This window comes from Lissotriton helveticus, chromosome 8, assembly GCF_964261635.1.
Source record: "Lissotriton helveticus chromosome 8, aLisHel1.1, whole genome shotgun sequence".
In the NCBI taxonomy this organism is placed as follows: Eukaryota; Metazoa; Chordata; class Amphibia; order Caudata; family Salamandridae; genus Lissotriton; species Lissotriton helveticus.
In genome coordinates, this window is record NC_136069.1 from 931811636 (window position 1) to 931825526 (window position 13891).

At 40.9% G+C, this 13891-nt stretch overlaps 1 protein-coding gene across 4 annotated transcripts in view; it reads right to left on the minus strand.

Annotated features, from left to right (window-relative positions):
- Positions 1 to 13891, minus strand: part of ABI3BP (ABI family member 3 binding protein) — a 2192437-nt gene that overhangs the window by 967777 nt on the left and 1210769 nt on the right. The window contains exons 9-10 of one of the 4 annotated variants that reach the window (XM_078657771.1): positions 8027 to 8101; positions 6053 to 6124 (exon numbers count right to left, since the gene is read on the minus strand). The exons of the other annotated variants lie outside the window; for them this stretch is intronic. Of the exons in view, the coding sequence (XP_078513897.1) occupies positions 6053 to 6124; positions 8027 to 8101 (147 nt within the window). The remainder of the gene's footprint in view (positions 1 to 6052; positions 6125 to 8026; positions 8102 to 13891) is intronic. 4 annotated transcript variants of the gene reach the window in all.

Consider the following 13891-nt stretch of genomic DNA (forward strand, 5'->3'; position numbering starts at 1 on the left):
TTGGTGTCCGTCGCCGATTCCCAGAGATAGCGGGGGTCCGCAAGGATCAGGAGAAGGATAAGTGCAGGATTAAAGAACGTAGCCGGCGGAGCTCACTCACAGAGCGGCCATCTCGCTGCTCGGCTAGCCACGCCCCCTTACTGTGGATCATCTTAATGCAACATTGAGAACACTTTTGAAACCATATTCTTGAACTGTGTATGTTGGATTTTTGTTGTTTTGGTCTTGTTTAGTTTAGATTAAATAGCTTTATTTTTCTAAACTGTTGTGGAGTCAGTTTGTGGTGTTTTCACTGTGTTACTGTGAGTGTTGGTACAAATCCTTTCACATTGCCTTTGATAAGCCTGACTGCTCGTGCCAAGCTACCAAGGGGGTGAGCAGGGGTTATCTAAAGAGTGTATCCTCCTTACCCTGACTAGAAGCAAGGGTCCCTATTTGGACAGTGGTACCTACCTCTGCCAACTAGAGACCCCCAGTTCTAACACTGCACCTCACTGCTAATTCACTGGATTTAATTTTACCTGATTGTTTTTTCTGGTTAGTTCAATACAAAGAACTCTACACCAAAGAAAAGGGTTTCTTCTTCTTTACTATGTTGACCTTAGGGACCGCTATAATAAATAGTTTGTGCAAATATATTGTAGCCAGAATATCAACTATCAAAACATTATTAGGTCACGTAGCTATAGGTTCATGCAGATTTACTAGTCTTAACTCAACATTGGTGTATGTACTTCAATTATATATATATATATGTTTTGGAAGTAATGCTATAATCATCTTCCTAAATAGGCAGACTTCTATTTGCACTATAGCCATTGATTGATACTATGCGATTTTGAAATAATCAAGACTTTGTGGGCATAACAATTGGATGCTTACTATTACAGCATCCTCTTGGCATTTTTTTAACATGATTACATTTTATATAATGTATTTGTGATTAATTAAAAAAAAAGCCACTATCTTGCCCTTTCACTCTTGTGATTGCACTTTATATCCCATTTTATAAATTCTGTTTATATATGATTATTTATTTATATATTTTTTATTGATAAATCATTCATGTCCCTGTTGCGAATAGCTTTGCATTTATGCAGTAAGTTTTGCACTATTTTGCACATCATAATCGATTATATCTCTGGCATTCAGGCCTGTATTGTAAATCATGACAGTCTGTCTTCATTATTTATTAATGCACGGAACAGCTGATTCCAATTGTATTGCACTGGCACTTTAAATACGTCTTTCCACAAACGCAACGCGTCATGTGATCAAGGCCCAGGTGGGGCTGAAACACGTCATGGCGGCGATGCAGGGTGCTCTAAAATAAACTTATTTGGCACAAAGAACTTTTGGGTCCGCAATTCATCTTTCCGAATCTATTGGATTGTTCCTTGGATGAAAAACTGCAATATATATATATATATATATATATAAATATATATATATATATATATATATATATAAATATATATATATATATACATACGTCTAAACTTAGCTATGAATACCTACCTTTACGATATTTTGGTGGTCAATATTCTTGCTACAATATTTTTGTAACACAATATTTAAAACGTGATATTCTGACACAATTCCCATAGAAAGACCTCAGTGGCATGGTCCAATTCGACACCGGTGATACTACATATATAAGAATGCTTAGCCTTTTAACAGTGGAAACTTAGCTTAATAACAATGGAGTTCTAGATAAGAACTGGATTATAATGATGCAATGAGACCCTGCGAGCATCCTGGGGAGAGGATGAGGAGAACTCTGTGCCGGACGTTAAAAGTGGCGTATTGTGTTTCAGTAGGGAAGGAGGGGTTCCAGTAGAAAGGCTAATGTGACAGTACAGGGATGTAATGTTCTTTAGTAGGAGCCCTAACTCCATTGGATAATTCTAACAGTACACATGACTATCAACGTCACTAAGCATAGAACCATGATTGAAAGCCACTATTAAACGACCAGGGTTACTCTACCAAGTCTTACTGGTGAAAGACACCAATTCTTTTTTTTATTTTCAGGTCAAAGTTTAGTCATACATAGACTCATTGCAATACATACATTGTGTTCAAAAATTGGGTAAGAAGGAGGGAGGAACAACAAAAGAGAGGCAAAGAAACAGAGAAGCAAAAGAAAAAAGAATCATACATAAAGCAAATACTTTAAGCAATCTTTCAGTACCAGAAAATATCCTGCAGCATATTTAATCAGAATTAACACTGGAGGTAACAGAGTTTATTCCAGGTCCTTTCGAGCTTTTTCAACAAGGTGAGGCCTCTGGCTTTAGCCAGAAACAACTCTGCCTCATAAATCCAACAAATAAGAACCAACCATTCTACAGCCTTGGGAGCATTCACAGAGATTCGTGCCCTGGTAATACAAAGCTGGGCACACACCAACATAATCATTACCAGGCATTGAGTATCTCCCTCGCAGTCATATTTAAAAGTGACCCAGGCTAGACGACATAAGCTCGCTCACCCCTGCCCAGAATTCTTGTAGGGAGGGGCAGAGTACAAACATGTACTATATCAGGGGAAGGGAGCTTACATTTCGGACATTTAGTTTTATCAGTAGCAGTGTTTGTTCCCCGTTTCAGTATTTTATCTGGGGTGTAATACAGGAGCCATATGATGCGCAGCTGTTGCAGCTTCAAACTAACAAAATATAGTGAGTGTCTAGTATCTGTAAAGCGCAATGGATCTCTGAGGCCGAGGTCTCTACTAAGGGCAGTCGGCTTCACTTAACTCCCAGCTTCACCGCATCATCAATGTTGGGACTGGAGAGCTCCTGATAAGTAATGCTAATTGAAGGTTTTATGCCTGGTTTAAAATAGTACTGCAAGAGTTCTGAGACGTTGATTACAAGTGTATTTTGACATCCTGACTGGATATAGTCCCTCATTTGTAGGTACTTAAAGAAGCGGTGTTGTGAAAGCCCGTATAATTTTTGCAATCCTAAGAAAGATCTGAAACCATTAAGGTCATAAAGCTGACCAATAGTTATGACACTGTTCCGTGCTCAAACCCTGCAAGTCAAATCCTGAAAACCCAAGGTGGAAAGCAGGATTATCCCAAAGTGGTGTGTCTCTGTTTAAAAAAGCTATGGAGTATTTGGAGCTGATCTCCTTCCATATATGAATAATATCCCTCAGAACCTTAAATAGTAGTTGGGATCCCCTAATCGAGAAAGGAAAAACCTACGCTTTTTCCCTGGTGCTAATTGATAACAGTTAAATGATGGACCGGAATCGTCTGGGTTGAGTAAGCTGCGCTGGCGACCAGTATAGGCAGCCCAGAAGTATAGCAATGGCCCTGAACAAATAGATGAATTTTGGGTGGATATTCATATTAATTATATTAGTTCGCCGGATACTAGTAAGTGGTAATTAGTCCCAGATTTTAATTTGGAAATTACAGCAGATAACAGAGGTTCTTAGTTCAATTTAATAAAATTGAAAACCTCCGGACATAAATTGATAACCAGATAAACTGCTGTAGTAGTTACCTCGGGATATCTGAAATTGGTTAGAGCAATTCCCTGAGAGGACTACCCTTGCCCTGGATGTCTTATATAAGGCTTTGGTCAAGTTAATACATTTTTCACTTTCACTGACACCAAAGGCCCGTATTGTAGTCCACATAAAATCCCATGCAACACGGTCAGAGGTTTTTCTGCATGTAAGAGTATCATACCCATATTGATGTTAAGCCTCCCTGCAACATGGAACACTGTAATTGCCATGTTGGTATGACTGGTAGTATCTCTTCCTGGAACAAACCTATGCTGTTTTGAGGAGACTAAGGAGGTGATTGTGGGGGTCAGACCCATGGCCAAGACCTTAGCAAACCATTTTACATCTGTGTTAATAAAAGATATAGGACTATATTACCACATATCCTCAGATGGCATATCTTTTTAAAAAAATACAGTAATAGTGGTAGTATTCCATGTATCCAGGTCAACCCCTCCCCAATAAATGTGTTGAGCCACCTTTAAAAATTCCACAGCTATTATACATTTAAATACCTTGTAGAACTCCAAAGGTATAGCATCCTCGCCTGCCACCTTACTGGTTGGCAAAGCCGTTAATGCAGCATCAATCACTGATATAGAGAAGCCAGCCTGCCACTAGGTCATAGGGCTAGATGTAGGTAATTTAGATTTACCGATTCTAAAATACTGAATTTTACCGATTCGGTATTTTAGAATCGGTAAATCTGATGTGGGTAATAATTTGGTATTTTTTACCGAATCGGTAAGATTCGGTATTTACCGATTCGGTAAATACCGAATCGGTATTTGCTATTGAATCCTATGGGCCTTGAAGCCCATAGGATTCAATAGCAAATACCGATTCGGTATTTACCGAATCTGTAAAAATACCGAATTGCAAAGGGGGACAGGGTGTCACTTTGACACCCTGTTGCACCCCTGTAACTGGCTTGTGCGCCATGTGGCACACATACATGCCCTTAGGGCATGTCTGTGTGCCACATGGCACAGGTGTACATGCACAGATGTGCATGTACACAAGAATTAGTAATTTACCATGCAATTGTATTGCATGGTAAATAACGAATTCTAAAGGCCCTGTAGCACTGTTAGAAGTGCTACCTACATAGGAAAATACAGATTCGGTAATTTTACCGATCGGTAAATTTACCGTATCGGTAAAATTAACCAATTCTGTAATTTTACAGAATCAGTCATTTTACCGATTTGCTAAAATTACAGATTCAGTAAAATTACTGAATCTGTATGTTTTCAGTGCCCCTACATACCAATGTCAGAATACCGGTCGGAAACGGCCGAAAATCGGTATTTTCGGCCGATTCCGACCGGTATTTTGACACCTACATCTGGCCCATAGACTTCTATAAGAAAATACTATACATACATGTGTTTCCCACAGTCAGCATATGGGGAGATGAAGGAGGGTCTTGTCAATGGAACAGAAGAGAATCTGGCTGCTGATACCATGAAATACCAAACAGTTACTACACCCTGGTATTTGTTCAGCATAGATTCCCGAGGACCACAATGTATTCTTATCATGGAGACCTATACCCTTCAATTATATTCTGGTTTTGGACAATTAACCCATGACAATCTCTTACGTACTCTTTTCTGTTCTGTTGCCATTAGAAAAATCAAGATTCTCAGGCCTTGAGCATCTAGAAGATCAAGGCATATCAGCCCTGGCTCATAGCAAGTGACTTTATGTAGTTAGCTTTCTAGTTGTATTACTTCGAATACCTTTGGGAATTCCCAGAAGTCGTACATAACCACATGAGTATGGGTGTAAATGCATGACTTTTTGTGAATTGGGCCCTAATCTTGTACAATAATGCATAGTTGTGGTTTGAAATACAGTTGATAACAAGTTACTGGGCTGTCGCATAAATGGGAGTTGAAATTTGTAAACATTAAATGTACATATACGTGAGTAGGCCTGAATTTTCTATAAATTCTACAAACTAAATTGCGTTGTAATCCACCTACAATATATTTTGGTGAATATCCTGCCTAATTACTCCAAAACTCATAAAAAAATATATTACCTGCTGATTTAGAGTGGAGTTTCCTGAAGTAAACAAATTACAAAATCAAAGTCAAAATAATAACCATTCAAAACTAGAAATGAATGTCCGATTTATGATGTTATTTTTCTATCTTCTCAATGTATTCATAGTCAAAATTGGATATTTGTGGAATAGTGCGAATTACACATTTCTTAAATTTCAGTATGAGAAATAATGTCTGGGAATGAAGTGGTCCCCACGATAACCAGTTGGATTATGAACGATCTTCTGTTAGCAGACTAGCATGTGTACACAAACACACATGCACACACCCACAAACATCTCTAATTTAGCATTTAACAGTCCATAAAAGTGTTGATATTCAAGGGCAATTTTCAAGAGTTACCAGTCTTGTTAGGCAAACACATACCCTTTGACACTTCCCTTATATAAAATACCCTTTAAGAAATTCAAGCCTCTGAAAGAAAAATTATGGGATGCCTTGTGTATTTACCAAGTGTGCTTGACAATCCAGGAGATGGAGCAACATGCGATTCGAAAGGCTCCGTCTGACTTTCACTGTACACTGTAACAAAAGCGACGGTTATTTCTTTCGTTTTTGGCATGGGTGGGTTACATGACGCCATGATGCAGATGGAGCCGCCATGTTGGCATGCTTTGACCCAGAGGTACCAGAAAGACAACGTTAACATTCTCCAGGCATGCACGTTCTAACACAACATCAACTAGGACTGTTCTCTGTCCTTACCACCCAACTATATCTTGGTTTCTCAGAGACAAAGCTTAAGAAAGCGCTTGAACGTGCGTAGAGGGAAGTAAGACAGACCAGATTATGGGATCTGCCAGTATACAAGCAAAGGCACTCAGCCCCTCATTAAGCGGCATAAATATGCAAAGCATTAAATGACTTTTACATGCTATCAAAATGGAATTCAATGTCCCCTGTCTTTGATTCCGAATATCTGAGGTTAGGACGATGTGTTTGGAGATGCCCTGAGATAACCTCTTTTCTTCAAAAAATCGTCCAAAGAAACTAGCAATAAAATACAGTGCAAACACTGGATTTCACACTGTGTTGGAGTGCATATTTCTGTGCAGAGACATTGGAATTTATCCAGCGCGACCATTTGGCAGCCATAATAGGTATCATGATCCTTCCTACCTGATCCCCAGAACCGAAATGAAACTGGACCACTGAGAATTGGTTCTCACTGTACTAACACGCTTACTATACTGCTTATTTAACCTCTTCAATGCTGATGACGGAACCGCTCTGTCTTCAGCCGCGGTGGCGCTGTGCTGATGACGGAGCGGTTCCGTCATAGCCCGCCCGACGCGCCTGAGCGGCGCTGATTTCGCGCCTGCGCGGCGCGTTCTATTGAGCAGGCGGGGCCATGACGGAACTGCTCCGTCATCAGCACAGCTCACCCGAGGCTGGTGACGGAGCGGTTCCGTCACAGCGTGTGAGCGCCGCGCGGCCCCCCCGCCCCCTTAGCGCTGCGGCGGAATAGCCGCCGCAGCGAAGGTGTTAAGCTATGCTGTAATTGAAATGGATGGCCTAGCCACGAAACATTTTTGATGTCTTCCGTGTAAAGTTAAGGCAGTTCTTTCTCTAAATACCCTTTACCATGGTACTTCTAAAAAAAGAAGTCTGGGGCGGGCAACTTTTCACAAGAATATTTGTGTATATGGTGCCTTCTCTTGTGTTTTTTGGCGCGGCGTATTTGTGCAACATTATAGCAATGTGATTTTGTGTGATGAATTAAGTGGTCATGCTGTGACTGTTTTATTGGGATTTGCCCTATTATGTTTTAATTGTGCTGTTAAGGTGCTTTAGGTATGCAATGGTGTTAGGTTTTATTGTTTACTTTAGATATGTCAACAAATGCTGCTACATTTCCAACGAAACCCACCACATGATATTAACTTCTCTGTGACAAGCAACCATTTACAACTGTCTAAGGTGGTAAAAGAGCACTGCTCCAACTCCTCAACTACTTAAGGCATAAGACTGTTCCTTAAGTTAGCGCTCCATGTGTTCACTTTTTTGTGATTTGGCCCACCGTGTCTGTGCTATGGACTGTCCAGTGATGAAGCCCCTGAGCTTTTTTTTGTATAATTAATTGTTCGTTATGCAAAGGTGTCTGGCACTCATGTGTTCCAGTCCACCATATATAAAACTACACACTATATAGAAGGGTTTCTCTGCACAATATTTTGCAACATCGGTGTTATGATTGTATAATATCTGCACACAAGGGTTTATCGAAATTAAATGTATTAAATATCTTGTCCTGTTGTGTGCTTGAGCTGAGCAAGACAAGAAAAGGAGAGGTCTAATGGGAAAAGTAGGGTTTGGCGTAAAATGTAGATGTAGGGGCTGGTAAGCACAGTATGCAGAGAAGCAGCAGCCATCTTAAGAGGCGACAGATGATGGAAAAAGCAATGATGGCAAAAATGGTGTTACCCAGAAAAGCCTCTGAATTTTTGGAGACAATAGGCAACGCAGAACTTTTGGTTCCAGGTAGACTTTCAATAGCAGCTGCAATGGAAAAGGTCAGGTCAGATAAGAAATGAAAATTATTATTCTGTGTATCTAGTTTTTCTGACAGCAATACAGATAGTGCTTTTTTCATGTAATATCTAACAGACAACCCACACCTAGTAACAAATTAAGTATTATAAAGGAGGCCATATATCGCGCCCATTGGCGTTCCTCGTTACATCCTGCTTCACGATAAGGTTTGAGGAAGATGGTAATGGAGATGGATCCTTGTCAGGTATCCAGGGTCCCAGTGGTTTATTGCTACCACAATTTAGGTAACACATACATGATCACACAAAAGCCACTATAGCTGAACAAAATATAAATTCAACGAATATTAGACATAATCATGATTTTCACCAGTTTCTGTGCTTAATTTGCAAAATAATACGTGCCGGAGCCCAACTTTTCATTCAGAAGTCCTTGGCCATATGATTGAATGTTAGGGGTCTGGAATATCAAGGCTGCGTAGTCTTCATTCCCACGAATGCCTCTTTCATCCTCCACCAGACACTCCCTGTCCCTTTCTCTCACTCTTAAAGGTGCTTTTTCACGCCTGCTTTATTTCTTTGTCACTGTACATCTGTCTTTCTCTTGTTCTTTCTCTGCCCTTTTGTATTTTTCTCTCTCATACTCTAGATGAAAGTCTGTTGAGGAAGAAATAAGTGTCCCGAAAAATCAGGGCCAGTGGGCCTCACCTGCAACCGCCACCTCACATTAAGCAATGACTTACCTTCTTGACTACAAAATCCCTTTTGCATATTTACCAGATGCTTAAGTAAGTAATTATTTATTGCTCAGTTAATTAAAACCATTGCAATTAGCTACATGAGCTTATACAAATAAACAAACTTAAAATACAGATGTACCTAGTACAACCCTTTTTGTTAATTAATTTGTAAAATTGCTTAAAAAACAGTGGAAAAATTTCAAAAGGGTAAAAAGTGCATTTCAAAAAATTAGGCATCATTAGCACTTTCCGCATAATTATAAAAATCCATGCGACTGCAGGTTCTTGGGGCAATTTTGGACAGCGCCGTCAGGTGGACTAGACAGTCAAGAGATGGACCTTCAGGAGAGTCTTATGGCTGGTTGCAAACAGCTTCTGCAGTTTTATAACATTGTTACCAATCCGTAGTCACGGTAGTGTACAGGCTTGCTTAAACAAGCATTTCCAATGCAATCGGTCTCACCTTTGGGACCTTATATGTATTTAGCTATGCAGCACATTAGCCTGTGTTCTGAAACATCTACTGTTCTTTAACATGGAGAGAAAGTAAGCACCAAATTGCGTGACACGCCAAGTATTGGAACACATGGAGAGAAATATTACCTTTCAGTGGGAAATAATACAGTACAAAGCTCTATTTTTAATATAAAATCAGGGCCTTAGATGGTCATATCACTGAAAATACAAGATTTGAAAAATATATAATTGTCTACGGGTGCTCGTGGAAGACAATTTCTATGGACTGGAATCTAGAAAATGCTAAAGTGATTCTGGTATTTTACTGACATCTGCTGGTCGGTTTCTATCAAGAAAGTTAAATAGAGGCAGTTGCCAGAAAAATGAAATAAAGAAAGACCCGCAGCAGAAAGCATTTCTGGTATTTTACTGACCTTTACTGGTCGTTTTCTCTCGAGACAGTTAAATAGAGGTAGTTGAACAGAAAAATAAGTCCCTAAGCGGAAGTGGACCAGTCCTAGGGCTGATCTCTAGAGCCCACAAACTACATACACATATAAGTATATACTAAAGTATATACAAGAGGTCTCGAACGCTCAACCTAAAAAGGAGGAATTTAATTTGTTTTTTATTAAAATGGGCGCAGACGGAATGTCCAGGCGCGCAGCTTATGTTATTTGATGACGAATGGCGTTTTTTGAGACCCCTTCGTGCCAGTGTAAAAGTTTAAAAAGCCCAAAGTTTTTTTGTGCATGCAAAGTTTTAACGTTGAGGTGGTTGTTCCTTGTCATTGCCGAGTGGGGCAATTGGACTTAAATGCAGTATGAGTTTGCTTTGTCCAATCATTTCGTTCTATCGTTCTACTTTTTTTTCCAGAAATTTGACAAGATGACTTGCTAATAGGATGCTTTGGCATCAAAGCATGCTTTGACCGCCTGCCGGCATGTTCTTATTCCCAGTTTCTTTAGGGTTGGTTTTAAATGATATCTGCGCTCCTTTTCCGGTCCTTTGCAAATGCATATTAGATAAAGGATATCCTCTTTTGGGTCACCACATAAACGGCTATTTGTTATCGTATTTACCAGATGCTAAATCATAAGAATCCTGTATAAAAGCACAATTCTTAGAATTCTGGTACTAGCTACTTTTGTTAATCTGAATTCCAGACTCAGTGAGACTGTAAAGCAGCACAGAGAGAAGAAAAGGACAGTTGGACGAGTTGTCTCGCTGTTTAAGGATTTCAGGGAAATTGTGGTGAAAGGTGCTATTAGTGTTATAGTGTGTATGGGGTCAGGCATTAAAATATGTTAATTGAAGGGCAGGACTGCCAACACAAAACAGCTCTGGCAATATTATCAGATTAGCCCCAGGGTGGGGGATTCATGTGTGAGACAGTGCTGGTTTTGTTACTTCAGGCCAATATTGCAGCACCACTACAAAGCCAGCCTTCGGTAACAAAACCGTCCCCCATTGTTGCAAATCCGGCCCCCACCCTTCCTACTTCCATGGGAAACGCCCAATGCCCGCTATGGCCAGTCCAGCCCTGGTTAATTGTACTTCCTCTCATAATGCAAATATTAGGTGCTTTATAACAGTTAATTAAGAAGAAGCTCTGTCCAAAATTCCAGTCTTAGCTTCATCTTAGGGCTCACTTATCAGATAGACAGCAAATCAGCAAAAATAATGTATTCAATATTTTAACGGTCTACACAATCACTCGTGTTTCCTGAGCTTGTGGGAGTGGGGCCAGTCTCACTGACACAAATATTATGCTTGTCTTCCATGTGATGCATTAGAGGATTATTGCGCTAGTCATCTCAATGCTCACAATGTGAACATAAGATCAGATTTACTAGCATTTGTAAGCTCAACACTGTAAGCAACCTTGCTGTGCTGCGTCAAATGGAGAGGTCAGGACCGAGCCGTATCTACTAAGATATGACACATTTTTATCTCTCCCTGCGCTGACATACTACTTGCTGCCAAGCGGCAGTGCGTTACAACCATGAGTCTTTTTGTGCAGGAAAGGACACCTTCCTGTACAAAAACAATCCTCTTAGGCTTTAAGCTTCCCCTTCTTTCTACGTGTGCTGCAGAATGCAGCACATGTAGAAAGAGGAAAACCAAGGGGAAATAAACATATTTGTCATTGTTAATCCTCACCTGGGAAGGTGTCGCATCTTGACGCAATCCCTAGTTTACTAGTCTTAGTAAATCTGGAAATGTGCCAGAATCCCTGGTTGGATGTGTGGGAAAACCCAGGCTCTATCCATGGAACACTTTCTCAGGTCAGATTAACGCAGTGCAGCGACTTGCGCTGCCTTGGGTTACTCCGGATTTACTGTGCCACGCAGAGCTGCGCAAGGTGGCTCAGCGTTGCACAGTGACTCTGACTTAAGGGCTTGCGTTGCCCTTGCATCACCTTGCCCTTGATAATTCTGGCCCCTGGTGCTTATCACGGTACTTAATGCCCCATCCAGGTAAAAGTGTATGAATCTACCTTCCTTATTTACAACTCTGATTCCTTTTCTCCGGTACTCTTAATCTATCATAGCTAACCTGTTCATGTTCACATCCAGTAGGGCTATGGAAATGTCCTACCTCTTATTATTTACAAAAATCGGAAGTCAGTTCTGTGAAACCACAAGGTACAGATTCTCTTTTATGGGAACAACTGTCAGTGATCGCTGCGCTTGTTGATAAACAGATGATAGGAGTTACAGCGGATTGACCTGCTGCTAGGCCTGAGGTTCAGCTTGCTGAGCGTTGTTCTGTGAATGGATGAGCCAAAAATGAGCGGTGCTAACACATTTGGTCTCGCAGTTTAGGAAGTAAATGATATAATGGGTAGAAAACAATCATGCCACTGGCAGAGCAGAGTGTAATCTTTGGCTCCTCTGCTGTATTGCCCTCAGTTTATACCCCTCATTTGGCCCACCCCTCTCTTTTAATCTGGTGAGTTCAACTAATATCTACCCCTCTCGTTCACACCCATTCATACCAGTTCCTTTCAGTCATTCTGTAAAGAATCCTAGTTAGGGCTGATTCTTCTGTGTCTGAGGTCCACTGCACTGGCCTGAGGCCATATATGCGCTTTTTATATTGCCAGTTCCTTCTCATTCAGAGCGGTCCATTTTGTGATGGACCTGACCTGACATTTTACAAACTAGCAGGATGGGTCTGGGAGGTGTGAAATATCATTAGCTAATGCTATAGAAAGTGGCAATACGTGTGTCTTGACACCTTTTTGTAGTCATACATACACCTGTGCTGTAATGTAATTGGACACTTGTAGAGTGCAACTGTCACTCCGAGGAGCATCATGGCGCTAAGCGGATCCCAGAGTTGGAACAAAACCGGGTGGCTGAGGGAGTGGGAAAAGAGTTAGATAAGTGTTCTGCATAGGGCATCAGGGGCTGAGAAGATCCACGTTTTTAGGGCTTTCCTGAAAAGTGTCTCGGACTAGATCTGATGGAGCTGGTTAGGGAGTTGGTTCCATGCTTTGGAGACTATCACTGCGAGCGATTTTCCTCCCTTTGAGACATATCTAAATGCTGGTGTTTTTAACAGGTTTGCATTAGAGGATCTAAGATTCCGGGAGGGTATATAACCCATGAATCTAGTTCGGAGGAAGTGTGGACCTGAGAAGTGAAATAATCTGAAGGTGATTTTAAACAGGACTCTCTCCTGGATTGGCTGACAGTGAAGTGTTTCAGATGACCTCCTAGACCATTTCAGCACTAGACGTGCTGCTGCGTGTTGGACCATTTGGAGTTTGTGTAAGACTGACTTGTTGGTACCTGCATAAAGGCTGTTACTATAGTCAAATTTAGACATGATTAAGGCCACAGCAACTGTCTGTCTGAGATGGGAAGCAAATCAAACAAATAATTGAGTGATTTTATGATATGAAAACAAGTTCCAGCAACTTGCTGTTTGAAGGAGAGTGTGTCATCAAATTTGATTCCTAGGTTTCTGACCACTCTCACTAAGTTTGGAGGAGCGGAACTGTCTGCTGGCCACCAAATATTAGGGGACAAAGTGTTCTCCATTCCTAATGGTAGTATTTCCATCTTTTCTGAATTGCACTTTAGATGATTGGTTTTCATCCATTGGAAAGTGACGGTGAGACCTAAGCAGAGGTTTTCTTCCACCTGCATGGTATTTTTGTCCAGGACCAGGATTAACTGTGTATCGTTCGCATTTGAGATGGTCTCCATGTTGAAGGACGATGTCAGGTTGATCAATGGGGCCATGTAGGCATTAAAATGTATAGGACTAAGGATGGACCCCTGAGGGACACCGGAGAGCAGTGGTTTTTCTTTTGGTTTGCTTTGCCCAAGAGTGATGACTTGTCTGCGGTTCTGCAAGAAACCTTTAAGCCAGGCCAGGACTATGTGGGAAATGCCGTTGGATTCGAGACAGTTTAGAAGGATGACATGTGAGACCGTGTCGAACGCGACCGACAGATCCAATAAAACCAGAATTGCGTTCTTTCCTTGATCAAGGGCAGCTTTGACGGATTCAGCTGTATACAGTACGGCTGATTCTGTTGAGTGCTGGGATCTGAAACCGGATTAGTTGGGATGTAGAATATTTGC